Here is a 21,885-nt window from a genome sequence, read left to right on the forward strand (position 1 = left end):
TATTATAAAAAGATGAGGTGCAAGGCTTCTCTTCGCAAATTGTCCATTTTTGTTTACAAGCCGAAGGAAAATTTTGGAGAATTTACTGTAATTGGTTTTGAGTGCATTATTTATTAATATACCGAGGATTTTTTGGGCAAAATTATAATTTTCTTCATTTATTGCAAGATGCCGGAATTATGCAGACATTTGTTTCATTTCTGAATCATTTTAATAAATTGAGTATAGCGCAATTGAGTGTAGCAAATTGTTTATACGTTTTTGCTATTTTGTATTTGATCTATTTGAGTTTTTCATAAATGCATGAAATGCGCATATTTATTATTATTATTACTATTATTATTAATAATATTATTATTATATTACTACTACTACTAATATTATTATTATCATTATCATATTGTATCTATAAATATAATTGGATCTTGTGACTAATACAACACGTAGGTTTTCAACAGTTTAGTAAATGTATTTAATATGAAAATTATTTCGAAACGCGATACAACAATTATTAGTGGACTCTCAGAGTGCAAAGGGTTACAAGATCGCACCAAACGAAACAAGACAACATTAAGCAGAAAGAAAGTTTATCATAAAGCTATCAAATCTACACATACAAATTTATCGTCAATTTTAAAATTAAAAAAATAGCGACGTTTCACTATCGAAAGAAAAAGTCGCGAACAAGCAATCAACGATTCACAAATCCAAATCACTGGAACCATCTAAGAAACCATAATACAAATGGTTAACACGTTCGCCACCAGCATCACTGGCGTAGAAACTTCGATCTTATCCAATCGAACAAAAAGATCCGCTAAAAATGTCTCCAGAAAGCAGCAACAAATTCGCCGACCACCGCGCGTCACGATTCCAACGAATTCGGTTCACAGAACGAATTCGCTATTCCTCGCGCGGAACACAAAATCGTGCTCGTTGTGCGCGCGCGTGCGTCGGCTCGTTCGTGTTTTAACGAACGCGAAGAGACTCCCTCGCGAAGTGCGATCATTTTCTCACGTGCCCGCGCGCGAATCCCAGAAACCGTTTAGCCGACGATGAGCTCCGCCGCGCGGAATGCGCGATCGAGGTGCAGCCAGCGAAATCGTACACGAGAGCGGCGGTCGGAAAAAAGGAGCGACGTGTCGCCGGCGTGGCGACGACTATGGGACGAAGAAACATTCATAACCGCCAGAAAAGGAGCTGGTGCCGGGGAGCGATTTGTGTCGGCGGGTAAGCGAGAACCGTCGAGCGGCGAAGGCCCGCGCGACGTCGTTCCCGAAAGAAAGAGCCGGGTAACGAGAGAGAGATAGAGAGAAAGGGAGAGAAAGAGAGCCGCGAACGGGGGGCCGGGGGTTGCCGAGCGCACGAGCGAGTTTGGCAAGCGATCGGCGTAGCAGCCCGTCTATATCGGTATCGTTTAAGGCCGCATTTATCTCGCGGCAGTGCTCAGGATCAGTTCACTAGCCTGCTTAGAATTCAAGACAACACGACCTAATTGTTATGTGCTGTGCGCGTTCCCCGCCGCCCCGCGCCGCCCCATCCCCCAGGCCGTCGCGTTGCGTCCTCTTCATCCCCCCCGCCGACCCCCTGCCGCCGCCGCCCGCGGCCCGTTTCATCGCGAGCACGGTTCCTCTCGGCGTAGGAAAGGTAAATTAAGAGCTTCTGCTCTCTCGCCGGGGCTGGATACGAGACGATCCGCGTTGACTCAGGGAGAGCAGAAGGAAACGAACTACGATCCGGGACCAGGAACGGCGAGGGGGGGAGGGGGACGGGGAGGGCGGATGGCGGCGGTTGGGAGGCGGGGACGGAACGAAGAGACACTGCCGGAGACAGTTTTAGCCGCGGTATGCCGGCTAACATACGTACAAGGAGTGAACGTCTCTGTGGGTGAACATGTTCACCGCTAGGAACAAAGACACCCTCTGCCCGGGATCAAGGTGGAAACGATAAGAAGGGTTGGGAGTCGTTTGAACCGGCGCTTACGGCGCGTGTTTGCGGCGCGGCGGAAACGTTTTGCCGGGGGTTGCTATTATTGCGCGGCGATGTCTTATTACGCCCGAGAATTTTGCGCCGAAGAATTTACGCCGGGACCAACGAAATTTCGCTTTTGTTTGCCGGCGGATACTCTTCTTTCGGTTGCTCGGGATTCGGTTCAGGGCGGCAAACTCGGGCCGCGGTGTGGAAACGCGCTTTCGCGCGGAACCACCGCGTGCGGAGTCACTTTTTCTTTGAACGTTCTTCTTGGATGGTAAAGTGAATTCTTCCTAATTGACGCTCGGTCGATTTTCTTGGACAGAATATGGGCGATTTGGGAAGAGGAGGCTCGTTTTTATAGTTACCGATTTTTAATTACTATGAGAACGAGCTGTAAGTCACGAATAATCGTATCTTCGATTCCCAAATTGTCCATTTTCGTGCGCAATCTGAGCGCGAATTAAGGATAATTTACTTTATTTTAACCCTTTGCACCTGAATGGCGACTCCGAGGCACCGCTAAGATTGTTATAGCACGTTCCAAGACCATTTTTATATAATCGAGATTTAGATTTAGAAAGTTGTTGAAAGTATAATATTGTTGTATCAGTCACAAGAGTCAATTTCGTACGCGTGAAATGCATTTTGTCGTATAAAATAGAAATATAATAAGTCAGAAAAACTAGCTTAGATCCACAGTTGAAATGGCTTCGAGTGCAAAGGGTTAACCATCTTGCCACTCCCGGAAATCTAACGAAATCGGTTCAGAAAAATACCTATCTAGTTTTTCTCATAAATTTGATTACATTGTTCTCATGCAGGAGAAATGGATTCAACTAATAAGCGAGTTCTATTTATTTATATAAATGAAAGAAATTACTCCTAATTTCGTTTTGCATAGCCTCGTCAATTTTAAAATAGAAAATACGAGGCCAGTGAGTTTGAACGACATGGTTTCTTCAGTGTTAACTAAATTAAATTTTAAGGGTTAACAGTTCACAGATTAACTGTAAATGAAAATGCAATTCATTTATTCAGACTTATCCGCTGTTGTATTAAATTCGATCTATATAGACTCAATCGTTTGCTGCAACAGAGTTTGCGTAACTCCAACGATTTCGAAATAAAAAAATTGTCCGGATTTCAAAATAAAAAAAAAACCCGGTCTGAAACCGGTGAGTTCGACGGTCTGTTCGCAGTTAACTCTGTGTTCCGCGTTGAAACGCGTAACGAACGACGGGCAATCCTCGCAAGCATCGCACGTGCACAATTTAGCCGCGGCGACGGTTTAAAGTAATTCTGAAACGGCGAACGGTATTCCGCGTTCTAAGCCGAAATAAACAACCCGGACGATATGAAGTCCATTGATAAAAGGAGAGCGCGCGCGCGCGCGCCCATAAAGACGATTAAGTTACAAAGCGCTCGGAGGCAAGCCGGGCAACAGTATTTCACCGATAAAGTCAGTGTCAGTGCATTAAGACACCAGGCATAAAATAAGAATCGTGCAGGAGCAAAACGAAGGACGAAGTCGAACCGCCTCGATGTGACCATAGGCCGCTTATCGAGCAGGAACTGCACGGTAAATGCAGTTTCCACGGTGGATCAAAGACGTACCGAGCACCTAGATCGACGATACGCGTACCCCTTAATCACGGCTACTCCGCTCCGAGTTATCAATTATCCGGGGCCGATGTAGTCAAGCTAAAGACGTTATTAGTCTCCTCGGTTGCCTGCCGATAACATATTTCACCGGCTAATGAGTTGAAAGAAGTCACACACGGGTGGGTCCCACGACGGAGGACAAAGAGGCGACGGATCATCGGACGAGAATATCCGTCCGGATGCGAAAAGAACGCGGGCCGATTAAGCGGCCCTGCGAATCGTGATTTTCGCCTGGAAATTCGGGCGAAGTTACTCTCTCTCTCTCTCTTTTCTCTCTCTCTCTCTTTTCTCTTTTTATGTTTTTATTTTTATCGCTCTTTCTCGCTTTCTCTGTCTTTCTCTCTCTTTCTGTTTCCTTCTTTCTCTTTTTCTCTCTCTTTCCTTTCTCTATTTCTTTCTCTCTCTCTCTCTCTCTCTCTCTCTCTCTCTCTCTCTCTCTTCCAGCCAAAATACGATTTTCGAAGTATAAAGCAGACTTATGCTAATATAGTACTTTTATTGTATACCCAAATTATTGTATCCCAAAATTATGGTATTTCCAGGAAATTTGAGATTCCTCGGGCCATTTGAAAAAACTTTTTCCTTAGCGAAAATGCGATCCGCGGCTTCGTTTACGAGTTATTAACGAATAACGCTGACCAATCGAAGAGCGAGTGCGGCCGGCGCCCTGCCCTTGTAGCCAATGCCGCGTCGCGCCGACTGTCTGACGCAGACAGACCTGTGGTCGCGAGGGCGGGGCGTCAGCCGTACGCGATCTCTCATTGGCCACGGTTTTTCGTTAATAACTTGTAAACGAAGCCGCGGATCGCATTTTCGCTAAGGAAAAAGTTGCTTCAAATGACCTCAAGAATCCGAAGTAGTTCAGGAGTTCGAACAATAACATCTCCTCTTCTCAAATTGTCCATTTTCGTCAGCGCGAGTTACGTCACTGTGATTATAACCAGCCCAATTGTAAGAGGAATTAGGCGAACGATGGCGACACCAAGTTTCATGTACTTTTATGTCGACGCGGAGTGCTTGGTAATGTTTAATAATTGTTCAGAATATCTCGCGGTACTGGTTGAATTTAAATGCTTCGGTGATTGTCGATTATATTAATTGCTCCCGGAATAATGACTGCCATTACTTACCCGCGAGATACTGCTCAAGTATTTTAAACATCGACGATTACCTCGATAATGCCGAGCGTAAAGCATGAACGCGTTTCGCCTGTAATTGCTCGCGTTACGGAGGCGAAATTGAAACTTTCGATTGGTCCTTATTTTCGGCGATGTATCGCGATGCATGTAAACGATACATGTCGCGTTGTTATGTAAAGTTTCGCAGAAGTAATTCGTTAAATTCGTTAATACACATGTGTCGATTTTTTCACGTCAACGTTTATTTTAACAGTAACAAGTAGCTTCGAATGAAAATGAAATAGAAAGCCTATCTCCTCGCGAGAAAACCAATCCCATCACATTGAAAAAGACATTTTTACGAACTTCTCATTTTTTATATCCTATCGTCACAGTTCTTGCAATTTATCATTAGCAGATTGCGAATCTTTATGCAAAATAAAAATTGTTCATAATGACTGCAAGAAGCACACGTCTCCCATTTCCTTTTTAAACATTTAGAACAGTTTTTACGCTAAACACTTTTATGCTGAACAGAATGAAAATGGGGACAGTCTGAAAAATTCCTTATCAGAGTTTATTGATTCGAAAGATCAGAGTTTCTTTAAGACGAACATTATCTATACATTAAATTCACGATGGGAGAAGTGTGTTGAAGCAAATGGAGCATAGTTTGATTAAACAATTTCTGATTAAACAGCTTTTGAGAAAAGATATGCAGTTTTATATATTTGCATAAAAACCCGACATTTCGACCAATCTAACGCGATGTGCTAATTAAAAATTTTCAGGTTCAAGTGAGAGAATATCGCAGACGGCGAATCTCGTGCAAAATTAATTCCGCTGTTCCGCTAATTCTCCCAGAACCCGAACGAACGAGACACGGCGTGCGAGCTTTGATGTCTCGAGTCCTCTTGTCCCCGTCATTTTCTGGCCGCGGCTTGTAAAAAGAAGAAGCGGCGGTTCGCGCGGACGAGAACAGCGCTCGCGATCAGTCACCGAAGCCGGCGCGGCGCGGCGCGAACTGAAAAATCGCGGGCGTTTATCAGCGCGCGTGCTTCCGACCAAAGGGTTAATTCGAAACGTCTGCGACCGGGGGCGAGGGGTAGCCTATCGCGGAGAGAGAAAGAGAGAGAGAGAGAGACGGGTATTCCTCTTCGGCTTAGCGCGGACACGCGGCTCGGAAACGGCGGTAACGTTGACTTCGGGAAATTGAGCGCGTCGTTCCAGTCGGTGGCGTCAAATTAACGCCCTGCTCGCGCCGGCCAACGGCGGCGCGACAGAGACGCAATTACTTGACATCGCCCTTACAAGACGTGTTGGCGTCTTCAAAGGCGCTGCCGCGAGATTAGCCGCGATACCGTCTTCGGCCTGCGATCGTGGTTTTTCAGCGTGCCCGGCTCGGGCCGCGGATCCTGACGGATGAAAATTGCCGTGTAATCTATGACGCGGCGAGATTTTAATGCAACGTAATTGAAAACGCCGCGACGATCGCCATATCGGTGCGCCTTTGATCGGCCTCCCTTTTCATTTTCTCCCCGCGGACGTTTAATTGTTCGACAGAAATTATCGGTGCCGGTCGGACGAATATACTCGTCAAACACAGCTAACTGGTTTAAATCGCGTTCGCAGATGCCTCAAACTGCACGGTCTTGTTTCTAGAATCGCATTTACCCCCTCCTGTATCTTCGATTGTCACGTCGCTGCTCTTTTCTGTGCATCGCGCAATTTTACGCTATTTCCTTTTCGTTTCTTGCATATACTGGGCGGGGCGATAACTCCGATCGCCTCGAATATCTCAGTTACGTTTCGAGACACGGAAAAACTTTGTTAACAAAACTTGTATAGTTTCAATGGGGCTTTAACGTAGCAGTAATCATTTTTTCTAAACTGAAGGAACTTCGAAGATTTTAGGGTTAGGTTAATTTCTTTAAATGGCGTGCTATACTTTTCTGTTCCCAACGAAGTAGCGGGTATTCGGACGATTTCAACGACCTATACCACAAGGTCATTCGATAACGTGTAAATACGTGAACGATTACATTTCTTATCAATGTCGGAAAATAACGACCGGGTCAAAGGAGACCCGACGCGGCGATCCGACGGGATCGGACGTGGCGAACGGAAGCGAAGCGAACACGGTGCACACGGATCGGAGCTGCTCGGGATGATTGATTTTTTTCTGGTCCATTCGCTCCTGCAGTCGGGAATGATTTATCCTCGCCGGTTCCGATCGAGCAACATCGATCGGTCGACCCCGAGCGCGATAGCTCGATACAAATGTAGTCGGTAAATCTTGGCGGCGACACGGTCGCAGTGTTTCATTTCTAAAGCCCTCGGAAAATAATCGGCTGACACCGGCCGGATAAGTTTCTCGCGAGCTAGCGTCGTGCCGCTCGGCGTCGACGCGTGGCGTTGGCCGCGTGCCAGAAGGTGGCTCTATAAAGACGTCGCGCGTCCCGGTGCCGCGATTCGTCAAAACGTAACCCAGAGCAGATTGATGTGGCGGTGCGACCGGATAGCTCGTTATTCTGATTGCGGAGCCGCGCTGTAGCAGCCGGTGCTGAAGAAACGACGCCCTGGACAACGATTCAGACAGCGCCGGCAACTAATGGCGCGTCTCCCTCTATTTTTGATTTGTGAACGGTGACAACTCGCCACCGCGCCCTGCACAGTCCACGGTCCTCGGCGCGGCGCGCCTCGCGAGTATTTCGATTCGAGAGATGACCGAAAGTCGATTCCTGAAGTATCGTATCAAATGCGCTGATTGAAACAGCAGAGCGAAATCTTGGATTGAAATTGGCCAACTTTGACTGGCGATAATTCCGCGAAAAATGATCGTAGGACGATGCATTTTTCTTTAAATCAAAGCTGGAAGCCTCTACTTTCGGATAATAGTTTTCGATTTTAAGTTTCACGCACTTTATTGTAGCATTAGTATTGTAATCTTTTAAATGTGAGGCCATGCTTGTACAGAGAAATGTACAGACTTTGTAAAATTTTTTCCGGAAATGGCGTTTACAGTGGTATAAAGTACGATCCTTCCTCTTTAATTTAAAAAAAAGAAAACGTGGCTGCGATTTTTTTTCGCGAAGTTACAGCATTTTGAAGTAACCCATTATCCCAAACTTGGCAATTTTCAATATGACAAACATGGCTTCATATTGAAAGGGTTGCAATGTTGAGGATGTATAGAACTTAAAATCCAAAAGAATGCTCTTGAAGTAGAGGTTTCAAGCTTTAATTTAAATCGAAGTTCATTATTCTACGATGATTTTTCGCGGAGTTATCATCAATCGAAGTTGGCGTCAATTCTTGTCCAAAATTTTTTGTGTTATCATTTTTTAGAGTAATGTATAAAATTTTCGCTTTCGCAAATTGTTTTGAACGTATAGGAAACGATATGCCAATACATTTTCTTTGTTTTTCAATCTTGTTTCATCTTGTTTGTTCCGTACTGCTTCATGCAATTATTACAAATAACAGAAATTGTGTGATGTTTCAAAAACGTTTCACAGGTACATATATAAATGATACACGAAGATAAATGAATATAAATGAAGAAGAATTTTATAAATAGTGTCCGACGATGTTACACGCAGTAGCGATTAATATCGTAATTAAGAATATGATGGTCCTTTAAAATTCTCTCGGATGAAATAATATTCTTAATATCCGTGTATAGCTCTTTTAGGAAGATGCTTCCCGACCTTTTAACAAAGAATGCGGAACTGGCCGCATGTAGGTTAACCCTTTACAGGCCGAGTGTACTATACCCACCACTTTCTTTTTAAGCAGTACTATATTTCATCGAATTCTTATAATAACTCTTTACTTGAATAAATAGTGGACGACTATAATTCTTTATTCGAATAGATAAAGGATTATTGTAAGTTTTCGTTCGAATAAATAGAGGATGATTATAATTCTTTGTTCGAATAATTAGAAGATAATTATAATTCTTTGTTCGAATAATTAGAGAATAATTATAAATATTTATTCGAAAAAATACGAAATGATTACGATTCTTTATACGAATAAATAGAGAACAATTATAATTCTTTATTCGAATAAATAGAGGATAATTCTAAATATTTATTCGAATAAAAATACGAGACGCGATTATAATTCTTTATACCAATAAACTATGAAAACAACGCTTTATATTCCATAATTTTTCCACAAATCGATTATTTTCCGCACGAATTCCAGAATTCTTGTTCGAACAAAGTTCCATTCGAATAAATTCTTATCCGAGTTGAATCGCAAAAGCTCGATAAATTCCCAAAGCGTTCACAAATAAACCAACCAAAAAATCGTCATCTTGAGAATCGACGTCTCCAGAATTCCAGCCGGCGAACCGCGGCCAGCTGGGAAGCCTCGATCTCGGCCGGGGTCGAAATCGGTTTCCCCAATTACGGAGAAATCACGGTGGCGATTCGTCGGGCCGAAGAAGCGTCGTTGAATTTGGCATCGACAACCCTTTGGAGTTCCATCAGCGGTTCCGTTGGCGTTCGCAATAGAATTGAATCCAGGCTCGGCGGCGAAGCTCCCTGGCTCCCTCTCCGAGTGTGTGCCGCGTTCCCGTCGGCCGTCTCCGCGGCATCGGCACAGTAGAAAGCCGGCCGTGGACGCTCGACACTCTGTTTCTTTAATTGCGTTAATAAATAAAGGACAGTCGGCCGAGGCCGGTGAGCCGAGGCCGGAGAGACAGAAAACCCGGATAGGGGAATAAGAAAGAGGGAAGAAGAGGAAAGGGAGTCGGCTGCGGCGGCGGCGGCGGCGTCGGCCAAGAAACTGGAAGAGGGATCAACGGGGGTTGGAGGAACGGAACGAAGGACGTGGAACGAAGGACGAAAAGTGTGTGGAAGGCCGGTTCCGGCCGCTATCTCGCATCTTCTCCCCCGTAAGCAAATCGCAATATTTAACGCGATAGTTAGTCAATCTTTCTTGATACGTGTGTAGGAGGATGATGCCGCGCGCGGCGCGCAGACCGAGGGCCGATCCGCGCGCGGCCAGTTGCCGCCGACCCGGCATCAACCAGAAAGTATATTTTACACGGTCTAAGGGAACGAGCCCCCTTTCGCTCCTTCCATTCGGCATTCCACGCGTGGGAAACAATGCGGCCCCATGGCTTCTTTATGCTTAAAGTGTCGCGGGTCAGTTGTTACCGGGACGACCCGATACCCAATCGGATTAAAGTATCGTCGTCGGGCCGCGTCGGCCCCTTCGGAGATCGCCGATCGATTCGAAATTTTTCGATCTCTCCCCGAGCCCTCTGCTTCTTCGGGCCCTTGTTAATATGTTCATCGGCCGTACGGTACTCTTTCGGCCACGGAACGGTCGTTTTTTTTTCTTCTTTTTTATTTTTCTCCGGGTTTCATTTAATCCTCCGCGTGGCTCGATGTAACCACAGATGTGTCATGCACAGTGCACGGGATAAAATCAGTTTTAAGCTGATTGAATTTTTAGCAACGATGTCGGAGCTACTGCTTTTTGTTAAAGATTTTGGCTATCGTTTTTTTTTTAGCAACGATGTCGAAGAAAATGTTTTTAGCAACTGTTTCTAGCAGCTGGTTTTAGCAATCGCTTTTGGCTACTGTTTTTAGCAACGATGTCGAAGCTACTGATTTTAGCAACTCTTTTTAGCAGTTAGTTTTAGCAATCGCTTTTGGCTACTGTTTTTTAGCAACGATGTTAAAGCGACAGTTCTTAGCAATCGCTTTTGGCTACTGTTTTTAGCAACGATGTCAAAGCTACTGATTTTAGCAACTGTTTATAGCAACTGGTTTTAGCAATCGCTTTTGGCTACTGTTTTTTAACAACGACGTTAAAGCGACAGTTTTTAGCAAACGCTTTTTTACTACTGTTTTTAACAACGATGTCAAAGCAGCTGTAATAAAGGTAACACTGTGTTATCTCTGTACATCTTGGTCTATCTTAAATACTCATTAATATTCATACACGAAGTAAGTTATCATGAATATTATCAGCAAGTTAGAGATAAGTCCAGAATAATTATATAATCGAGCACACAAATTGCTCTTTGCATTCAATTTAAATGTCCAGAAATGAATTCAAGGATTATTGCAATATCTAATATAGTACTTATCTCAATCATTAAATTATTAACGTCGCAGTTATTGCATAAAGTGTAACAAAACTAGTCAAAGTCAATCAACTAAATTGTCTGTAGAAATTGCTGATATAAGAAAATATACATTTTATCATTGGACGATAGATTTTATAATATATAAACCATATTTCACGCTATGGAACTAATTACTTAATTAATACTTTCTCCAATCGCGATAAAAATGACCAGACAAAATAATAAATATATAAATCACAGTCGCGACAAAATAATTACCAATTTCCTCAAAATAGAGATCAATTTTCTTTGAGATACAAGAGCAATTATAACGTGGCCGCTAATACCCTAAAAAAATAAATTGATGTATCCCTAAACATCGATCTAAAAAGTAAGAAAAATTATAAACAGAACGACATAAGTTCTCACAGTATTAAACGACGACACAGTAAACTCTCCAAATTACGAGCCAGCAATTAATTACGAAAATCACACCGAACGAGTCTTCGCCCGCGGAATCGTCCACAGTTGCCGACTGGCCGACTCGATTCCAGAAACGTGTCTCGTCGTAAACCGTGAATCGACGTTGAAACGAGCACATAATTGGTGGCCTGGCCGGACCCGGGATTGCTCCTCTAAGGGTTAAAATGAAGTTATTCGTGTCGCGTAATCATCGGATCGATCGACGGCGCAGCGGGAGCCCGGAGATATCCGAGGGGGCCAAAGGTTGCTGTATTCAAACAATATCTCCCGGTTGACACTGGTAACGTTAAATAATGGTAGTTCCACGAGCCGGGATAAATTAGTCGTCGACACGGTCGCCATGGGGATAGTTAAGAGCAGCTGTAGGCGGCCGTAGATGAGGATCGAGGAAGAGGCGAGAGGAGGAATTAGAAGTATAAATCGTCCGGCCGGCTCGACCTCGTTGGTTCAACCTTCGAATATGTGTGTTGGATTGGCCAAAGGAGAGATTCGAGGAGAGAAAAAGGAATCCTGGGACCAAGGACCCGGAGACTCGCGGGAGGATACACGACAAGCTTCTGGCTTCGGAGTGGTCGCTTGTAAAACAACCGAGCGGTACCTTTCTGTCGTGCGGTTCGATCTCGTGGGATCCGGCTACTCGTTTATCGTCGTGAGCCCTCGAAAGAATCGCGTGTGCTGGCCCGTGGGAAACGATACAAATATTTTAATAAACATTCCTCGCTTTCGCCCGGGTTCGCTCGCTTTCGATAGAAATTGTTGCGTCGAGTCGCGTCGAGTCGCGTCGAGCGCAGGCTTGATCGATCGGTCCCAGAAGATCCGGGTCAATCGATCCTGGATCGACGGAAGACACCGCGTGATTCATCGTCGAAGGTTATTACCGCGTCATCCGTCTATGGATCGTTCGGCTTTCCCGCGACTTTAGAAAAAGCACGTTGCGCAAAGAGAGCATCCGGAGTTCCCGAAGTCCCGTATACAGCATCGAAACAATTTTTTAGTCGAGCAGACGCATCACTGCGCTCGGTTCTGATGCCGAGGTCGACGCGTCCGTCATTGTGCTTGAATTAATCGTTCGCGTCAGTCGGCCTCGCGGCGTGTTCCGCGATTTTTACAACGGCAAAGTTGTCTTATTGTTGTCCGAATTTTTGGATCGCCAACGAAATCTCTCGATGCCGAACAATGATTTTGTTATTCATAAAATTACCGGCTTACAGCGATTTGTTGTTTCAAATGTTAATGAGAGGATGCCTGTGCGTTCGTTTTTTGCAGAAAACATCTCTCCCATGTCCATGAGGAACTTCCCGGCTTCCTTTTGGGACAGTCAGCATCCTGGCCAAGGCTATGAATATCCAACGGATCCATGGCATCCTCATTACCCACAATACCACCACAGGTGAGACCATTTAACGATTTTATCTGCTTCAGATAAGCGGCAAGGAATGAACATTCTGTCGCGCGAATACAAATTTACGGTGCTTTGTAACGTTACTTATTACTGATTCTCTCGTTTCTTTCTTGATATTTTTGATCGCCATCGTCGAATATAAATATAGTTATATTTATACATTTTTATTCGTTGATATAATTATGTTTATATATTTATATTTATTATTATAATTATACTTGCATATTCGTACGTATTATTATAATTATATTTATATATTTATATTTATTAGTATAATTATACTTGCATATTCGTTTTTATTATTATAGTTATATTTATATATTTATATTTATTAGTATAATGATACTTACACATTTGTATTTAGTATTATGATTATATTCACATATTTATATTTATTATTGTAATTATACTCTATTATATTTGTTATTTTATTCAATCACAAAATTAGCGAGTTTAGACGTGTGCTTAATCAAAATATCGTATTTGCTAAACTTAAATCAAGAAAGAATTTTCTAAGAATTCATTGAATGCAATTTTTGGCCAGTTTTTGATCGGCAAAAATTCTATTACAAAATTTTATGACCATTCAATTATAGAAGTTCGAAGAATTGCAATTTTCTGAGTTCAAGCCGAAGCAATCACGATTGTCTTTATTCGATCATTTTATCGCTATATAATTATCATCGTGCCAAACATAAATCGCGATGTAAAGTCATAACGTGAACCGAAAGCAATTTACAAGGTGAATATTTCAAATATGAAATCCGGCCAAAAATTCTAACAAACTATTCGCTAGATCCAATAAAAATGGCCGACGCGAAGCAATATTTTACACAACACTGATCTCGGTTCGTTCGCAGCCTCGCCGCAACGCAGTTTCCAATCGCTCGCGGACATCGTCGCCGAATAAACCGAAAGTCAAAATTTCATCTCTGAACGCATTTCACTTCAAACTTCAAAACTTTACAAAACCAATCCGCGTGCGCGCGCGCGCGCATTCCCAAAATACAATAACATCCGCCGCGCCACCGTTCTCCATCGCCGAAATTTCGCAATTTTTCCGCATGGGAGCGGTTTCCGGATCGAAGCGATCGACGCGAGAGCGAACTGAATCTTAATTGAACGCGAGTGCGTGTCCGACACCTACCCCGCTCTCATTAAAATCATCCGCGGCCGTCGCGCGCTGCTTTAATAATCCATAAAACGGTAGTTGTACATTCGTTTTAACTGCCGGATCGGGCCGGCCGCGGCTCCCCGGATCCGATCCGATCCGATTGCATCGCATATTTACGAACAGCCGTGGAAGAAGCCTCTCCCCCCCTGCCCCCCGAAAGAATCTCATCCATCCGGTCCCGCGGCGGCGTGCTCCATTTTAAATTCGACCGGTTTCACACTCGAAGCCCGTGTTTCGCGCGTCGCGCGCGAAACCGTCTCGTGACAAATCGACGGAACGGCCGCGAGCCTCGTCCGTTCAATTAACGGACGATAATGCGGCCAATGTTTCACGCATTCCAAAAATCCACCTCCGGCAGGCGCGACACGGTCATTACGCGATAGCCTGCCGGGATAAACCGTCAGAAATGAATGTCGTGCCGCGCACGAGACGGGAAACGAGCCCCGGCGAAGGCGAACCCGAGTCGAAGGCGAAGCGGGCCCCGCCGGCGGGGCCGGGGGGGTTCGGAAAAAAAGGCAGAAAAAATCCGAGAAAAATCACGAGAAATCGAGGAAAGAGGGGAGGGGGAGAGGGAGCCGAGAACGCGCGCCAGAACGAGAGAGGTCCTATTAAAGAACCGTACAAAAGGCGGCGCGGAGAAAAAGAGCGAGAGAGCAAAAGAAAAAGAGAGAGAGAGAGAGAGAGAGAGAGAGAGAGACGGTGGGAAGAAGAGAGAACGGCGGAGGCAAAGAGAAAACGAGACGTGAAAAATACAGAAAACCGTCGGGAGCAGGTACCACTGCTCGAGAGATCTTTAGCGCTGATCTTGCGTCGGCCGCCGTATAAATTACCAGTCTGTCACCGTTCTTGAGAAGAGGCACGATATCGAGAATTCTTTTCTTCCGTCTCTCTCGCGCCACCCTCTTCCCCTCCCTCTCTCATTTCGCTCCACCCTGCTCCGCTCTTTCTTTTCTCCTCTTTTCCCTCCTCTCTTCTTTATTTTCTGTTAGTTTTCATCCGTCCTTCGTTCTTGCTAGGATCTTGGCTTGTCCTAGGACAGCGGAGCCGGTTACTGTGGCCCCGATCGCTGTGCCTTCGCTTCGTTGCGAATCATGGGCATCGCGAGCACTTTTTATATTCATTTATATTACATTTGTTTGTGCCCGAACGAAGAAGCGAAACGATTCGATACGCTTGTTCGATCAATGTGAAGTTAATTAAACGCGGAGACAACGTACAAGAATAAAGTAATCAACGTTACACCAGCGTAACTGTCTTTATACGTCTATCGAATAATACGTGTTCTCAATTTTCTTGATTTTTTCTCTCTCCTTTTTTTTACTCAGAAATGAACGAAACGAAAGAAGACACGAGAATTTCATATGTAAAGTTAATCGAAACAAGATCGAAGAATAAACTAATTAACTTCGTGCCGCGTAAGTGGCTCGTCGAATGATACATATTAAATTGTTTGATTAAAGGAGCGAGCATGGTGGAAGTGTAAAGGAAATTCGATGCGCTGTGTGAAATTAATTAAAACCGAAAACGAAGCGAAAGACGCGGGGCAATTTGGTCGGCGCACAGTAACCGGCTCCGCTGCCCTACATGGCGGACGGAGATGTAAAAGGCGAACGATTTTCACGGTTTGTTGCAGAGCTGTGCACGAGTATCACCACCATAATATGGCGGCCGTGACGAGTTACGGTGGCCTGTTGTTGGGTGGTGCACGAGGACTCGGCCACCATACGTCCCACCATGCGGCGCACCACGCGCACGCCGCGGCCTCCTACAAGGACTGGACGTCGGCGACGCCGTCGCAGTCACTCGTCGACGCTTCCTCCGCACCCCCTTACCCCCACGGCCCGTATGCACCCCTTTCCGGTGAGTAAAACGAGGGTTCATTTCGCCAGTCGCGGACGTCTTATCGATTAGAGGTGTTACACGTGTGTGCGCCACGTCTGGCATTGGTCTGCACGTTTCACTTCGCTCGGCCGAGCAGAATATTTTCCGGCGTGCGGGAAAGTTGTTCGCGGAGTTCTTTTTACAGAATCTCTGTTCATGGATCGCGGATTTTTAGGCGAAATAAAAATTGTCGAAGTTAACGTTCTGGGGCCAATGCGAGCCTCTGATGAAAATTACTTTCCTCTTTTTCAGTCATTCTCGCACACTTTCTGTACACTTCGAACACTGCACAATGGAAGAAAGATGACCGAAGTATAGTATAGAAGTGTAACGGAAGTAAAATTATATATTTTGTTCGCGGATTTTATGAATTTTTTATAAATATGACTGATCGAATATAAAATCGTAAAAACGTTAGAAGAATTTGAGAATATTTTTGTACCGTGTACAACTTATTAAAATGATTGAAGGAGGGAAGAGATTTTCACGTGACTGACTGACTTTTCATACAATCAACGTAGACACTTTTTATTTTGCGTAAAAGTAGATATTTCATTCATAATAATTATTTAATTGTTTTTCTTCTATGCGCCATCGAAACGTTTCAAGAATCGCGCGCTATTTTATTCTGAAAATCGTAGCACAAAATATGGTTCTCAAAATTGTATTAATACAATTATTAATTCCTTGCGTGCAAAAGCAGATACAATCGAACAATCCCAACACATTACAATGGTAGATTTTGCGAATCAACCCCGTCGCACAGCAATTAATTTCACAGCTGCGTCGACCATAATGATTGCGCTGCCAGAACGATGCAATTTTTGTTTCTCGTCCGTCGTCGACTGCTTCCATTCGTAGACTCTGATTTCAGTAAACGGAAATTTCGTTTCAATTACGACGAAATAAATAACGTTGGTATTTAGCCGATCGCGTCTATGGGAAATCCGACTCGTAGCCAGATCGCGAGGGGTTAAACATTTCAGGCATTCGAGTTTAGTATATTACGCGACACAGTTCGGCCGTCGAATTCTTCCTCGACTGGGCCCTAATCCCCCGGAAAGGGACGATCTTCCCCGTCTCTTATATAATTCGCCGAGGGGGCCCGCGCGGGGGTTAAAAAGGAGCGGCCCTTTTTGCGGGGACGTGTCCCGAGCACCTCCGTCGAGTGGAGCGAAATGTTTTACGGCCGTGCCGTGGCTTTTTGTTGTCGGCATCGATGATTTCGGTGGGAGAACAACGAAGAAACGGGCCCCGAACGTGGCGGCGCTATATCGGCCCCGCGGCTCCCATTAAGCTCTTATTAATTGCGAGCATCTGAGGGGCCGACCGACCTTTCTTGCGCTACCTGCGCGCCATTCTGCCTCCGCTCTCTCGCTCGGGCCGGGCCGGGCCGGGACGGGGCCCGGCCGATACAAACGACCCGCTCGGACGCTCCTCCTCGGCCTTTCAACTTTGATGTCGAGTCGGTCCTCCTGACGAGATTTATCATGTAAATCGCGAATAAAAAGCACGCGGTAACCTGCGCGCTGCGCTCGCGACGATGCTGCGCCGCGAGCCGCGGACTCACCTTTTTTCCATGGTTCCGGGACCCGGGGCCCCGAGATCGAGGCCCCGCGCCCGGACTCTCTTTCCGCAGCTCGATCGCTTGATTCCGCGGCGAAATATCCAGCTGCGCGGCGCGAATTTAGTGGGATTTTTATCTGCCCGGCGAATAAAAGGAACGACATATTTTCACCGCGGTGATCATTAGAATAATTGTCCGGCATTTTTCACGATGGATGCGGAGAACCAGCGAGATAACTTCATTTGAACTGCGGGGTGATCGCGATACCAGCGGGGTTAAATTTATTGTAAATCGTTTTCGTCATTGCGAGAGACAGTGTTATTGTTCGTCGACCATGTATTGTTTACCGATCGAATTTATTGTTCGGATAATTTAGAGTTCATTCGATTTATAGCGATTTTATCATTTATTTCAATTGTCTTCTTATTGTAGTAGAGAGTTTACATTTTAAAATCTAAATTCTAATCTATTCGTATGAGGACGGCGAAATTATTTGCTCGGACTTGAACATTAATTTTTACGCTGATTAATTACCCATGGCTCTGAAAGATTTGATTGTAATTGCATTAAATTCCAGATATAAATTCAAGATATCAATATATAGGTAATCAAAATAAAAATAGTCATTGTCAGTTAAATATGCTTCTACTATTTGCACTTGAATTTTGAACATTGTGCTGGCATTTAAATAATATATTTGTTGTTCTTAATCTCTGAAAATTAGAAGCGTGTATTTAATTTCACGTCTGCAATATGAAAATACAATTGCAAATACAATTACAAATACAGTTATAAGTAGAAGTATACTTTTAAATATAATTACAAGTACAATGGCAAATACAATGACAAATACAATTACAAATGCAATTACAATTACAATTATGAATACAATTGCAGTTACAATTACAATTACAAGTACAATTACAAATGCAATTACAAGTACAATTGCAATTACAATTATAAAAACAATTGCAGTTACAAATACAATTACAAATACAATTACAAATACAATTACAAATACAATTACAAATACAATTACAAATACAATTACAAATACAATTACAAATACAATTACAAGTACAATTACGAAGCAATTACAAATACAATTACAAATACAATTATAAGTACAATTACGAAGCAATTACAAATACAATTACAAATACAATTAAAAATACAATTACAAATACAATTTCAAATAAAATTTCAAATAGAATATAAAACTATAATTCGCAATAGTTATTGCCGTATTTCGCCGGCTTCGCAATTCGCGAAGCAGCAAAAAAGTCGTCGCACCGACGATTCCACTTCGGCGACCGCGAAAAGAATGTCGAAACTGGAATCTCAGTAATTTAATAAAATTCTTACAATCGAATCGGCGTGATCGCGCAAGGAGACGCAGGAGTAGCGAATAAATTTCGCGTCGCTCAATTCGCCTCGGCGTTCGAAGGCAAATGCAGCGCGCACGAATTGCAACTGGAGGGTGCAGCTGCAGCACGCCGTGAAAATACCACGCCCATCGTGATTGCGGAGACCACTCCCATCTGTCTGCACGTCGTTGCAGCCAACACGCCTTCCACGTTACCCCGAGGCATTCTCACGCGATTTCATGTAGCACGTCCGTGACTTTTGACGTAACGTTCCGCCACGCTCAGGAACTTCCGTGTCTTGGCTGCCGCTTTATTTTCGCCCCGCCGTGTTCGATCCGAGCGATCTGCAGCCACGATTTTCATTCGTCCGATATCGATGTTCCCGTTGCCAGATCTCTCGGCACACGGTCCAAATCAGATCATTTGAAATATCATTTCGATCGACGTGTTATTTTATTCCATAATTCTTCGAAATAATTCTTCGAGATAACCCTTTGAAACAACTCTTTGAAATAATGAAGTAAATTTCGTTAAATAATGTTTGGGGCTGGTTTATCGTTTTTCTGCTTTAAACAAAAATTGTCGTGGAGATCTCGTGAAATAAAGTATTTTCGTTCATTATTATTTTGCGGATTATTTATTTGCGACAGGAGCAAATATTGTTGTGAGAATTTCATAAAATGTTATCTTTCCGTTCATTATACTATTTTTTTATTATTATTTCTCTGCGAGAAATAAGTTCGTTCGTTATTATTTTCAGCATTATTTCTTTCGATTGATTGAAATAAAGAAATAGTTTATTATTCGAAATCCCTTTGTCTCGAACGAGTCGATATTATTTCTATCTTCAAATTAAGGTCTGAAATAAATTATTTCATAGAGTTTATTCATTTTGTAGCACAAACATTTACGTGAACAATTTATTGGTGTGCCACGAAAGCGTCGAGGTATTTTAAATAAACATAATTTGCACGTAAATTGACAAGTGGGGCTGGCTCGGTTCAGTTTCGCGTACACCGAAATTTAAGGGTCGAAAATCGATACTAGAGTTTCACTTCTCCACTCTCGTCCCTTTCACTGTCATTGATTTCACACACCACGGGTTCGACCCTCTTCCAGTAGCCATTTTGGTCATGTCAACGTACCAATTGCAGAAACGTTAGATTCCTCTCCTCCATTCTCCTCTTTTCTCCTTTATTTCCGTCAATTTCTTTCGGTATCGTCGTGCCACTGTTGATTGAAAAATTCGATGGGACAAGATTTATCAAAAAAAAAACATCGCATCACGATTAAACCCTCTAATGTTCAGTCGATTTACCACAATTTTTATTTCGAAAAATGTAATGAAATTAAACAACATGGTAAACGTGGCTGTTCAAACTGTTCAAAGTTTCAGTAAAGTGAATTGCATTGCCGGTGCATTACCAGTGCATTGTCAGCGCATTGTCAAATGTCGTTGTAATTACTATAAAAATAATGATAGAATAACTTGTTAATTGATATTTGCAGATCGATATTTTCATATTTTCGGTTGCGATTTCAAATTAGTTACGCTGATTAAAAAATCGAGCTGCAAAGAATTAAGTCGAAACAAAAGTAATCTTTTTGTTTAGAAAACAACGAAATATAGACTCCTTTCGTTTCATGGGAACATAAATGGACTAGTGAGAAGGATTTGCCTCCATTATCACGAGAAAATACATAAAAATCGCTGGGTCTCTAAATAAACATATTCTTGCTACTTTTACGGAGCGATATAAAACGCAGCTGTAAACCTAGTGTTAATTGCTCTCTCGATTACCCCGTATTCCGCACACAGACCGCAGGTGAAACGTGCTCGGTCGATCGGCGGAGAAATGAACATTTTAAGTCTCACCAAACAATTTGCCCACGTTTAATCGCTAGCGAACGCGCGAACCGAAAGTCTCCTCTGCGGCCGGCGTTTTCCAGGAACATATGAAAGGCCGAGGCGAAACCAGTCGAAGTTTTTCGTCAAAATTCTCTGGAGAACGTCGAGAAGAATCCGTCGCAAAAATCGGCTAGAAGAAGTTTCGGTGCTCGTTGCTGGAAAACGTTTCACGACCGAATGGCCAGAGAGATTTAGGGCCAATTTAGGAAACGCTTACGTTCGCGCGCTCGCGCGCTCCCGGGCTCGCGCGCTTCTCGGCTAGTGGCTCACAGATTGAGAGTTGGTTCGCAGATCGGACCGACCAAACGAGTTTTCAAGAATTTACTTGCCGGAATGTCGGCAACGCTCATTATTCTAACTGGCGTGTGCTACCGTAAGGGCCCGTTGTGCACGCTCGCCGGTTCCGAGTAGCCGCGACCTCGTCGAGTCAAACATCGATTCTAGAAATTAATGAATAAATAAGAGAGGAGGACTCCCCCCTCCTTCCTCGGCTCCGGCGAATGCCGATCCCGCGCGACTCGCCGCCCGGAAAAAAAGGCTCCGACTGCCAGATTTTTGTAAATCGTATTCCGATCCGGCGACAGTTTTCGGCGATTCACGGAAAGTTGGACGTCCTGCTTTGTGTCCTACGTTTTCTTTCTTTTTTTCTTCTCTCGTTAGAGCCTCTTGTCCCACGGGTTTTTCAACCCCTTTTGTGCTCGAACGACTCGGCAGTGACTCGGCGATTATTTCAATAGATAAATAGAGAATTGAGAGTAGTATTGATAGTAGAATAATAATAAAATTGGTGATAGAAAATTTTGAAAGCGATTATTAGACTGCGATAATACAAATTGGCTGCATTAATTGCAAGGTATGAGTGTCTTTCTTTAATTATTTCAACGAAATGAAACCAGTGCACCGATGCTCTTCGATTGGTTTAATTCGTCTGTTTGGATTGCTTCCATTCGGTTTCATCGAAGATCCATAAAATCCGCAGTCTATTAATTACACAGAAAAAACATAGAAGAACATAGAACATAGGAAATGATTTGTATTAAAAATTGTTCAAAGATGTCCTTCGAATCCTTGCCGCACTTTAATAAGTCCAACTCGTAATGGAAATTTTTAAGTAAATTTTTACCTTGTTAAGTATGAATGTTTTTCCGTTCTTTTTTTAAATTGGTATAAAATTCTGTTCTTTTCTCCACGATATTTCAGTATTCCAAGAAACGTAGGCGCACAATAAATACAAATTGTTTTCTCCTTGTATGAAAT

The 21,885-nt window shown here is 43.5% G+C and overlaps 1 protein-coding gene across 3 annotated transcripts in view; it reads left to right on the forward strand.

Moving 5' to 3' along the window:
* The window catches only part of vg (transcription factor vestigial), a 162,177-nt gene that overhangs the window by 124,710 nt on the left and 15,582 nt on the right, over nt 1–21,885 (forward strand). For all 3 annotated transcript variants that reach the window (XM_076521709.1, XM_033469255.2, XM_076521710.1), the window contains exons 4-5: nt 12,595–12,718; nt 15,538–15,764. In XM_076521709.1, coding sequence (XP_076377824.1) covers nt 12,595–12,718; nt 15,538–15,764 — 351 coding nt within the window. The remainder of the gene's footprint in view (nt 1–12,594; nt 12,719–15,537; nt 15,765–21,885) is intronic.

Source organism: Megalopta genalis, chromosome 5, assembly GCF_051020955.1.
Source record: "Megalopta genalis isolate 19385.01 chromosome 5, iyMegGena1_principal, whole genome shotgun sequence".
Taxonomy (NCBI): domain Eukaryota; kingdom Metazoa; phylum Arthropoda; class Insecta; order Hymenoptera; family Halictidae; genus Megalopta; species Megalopta genalis.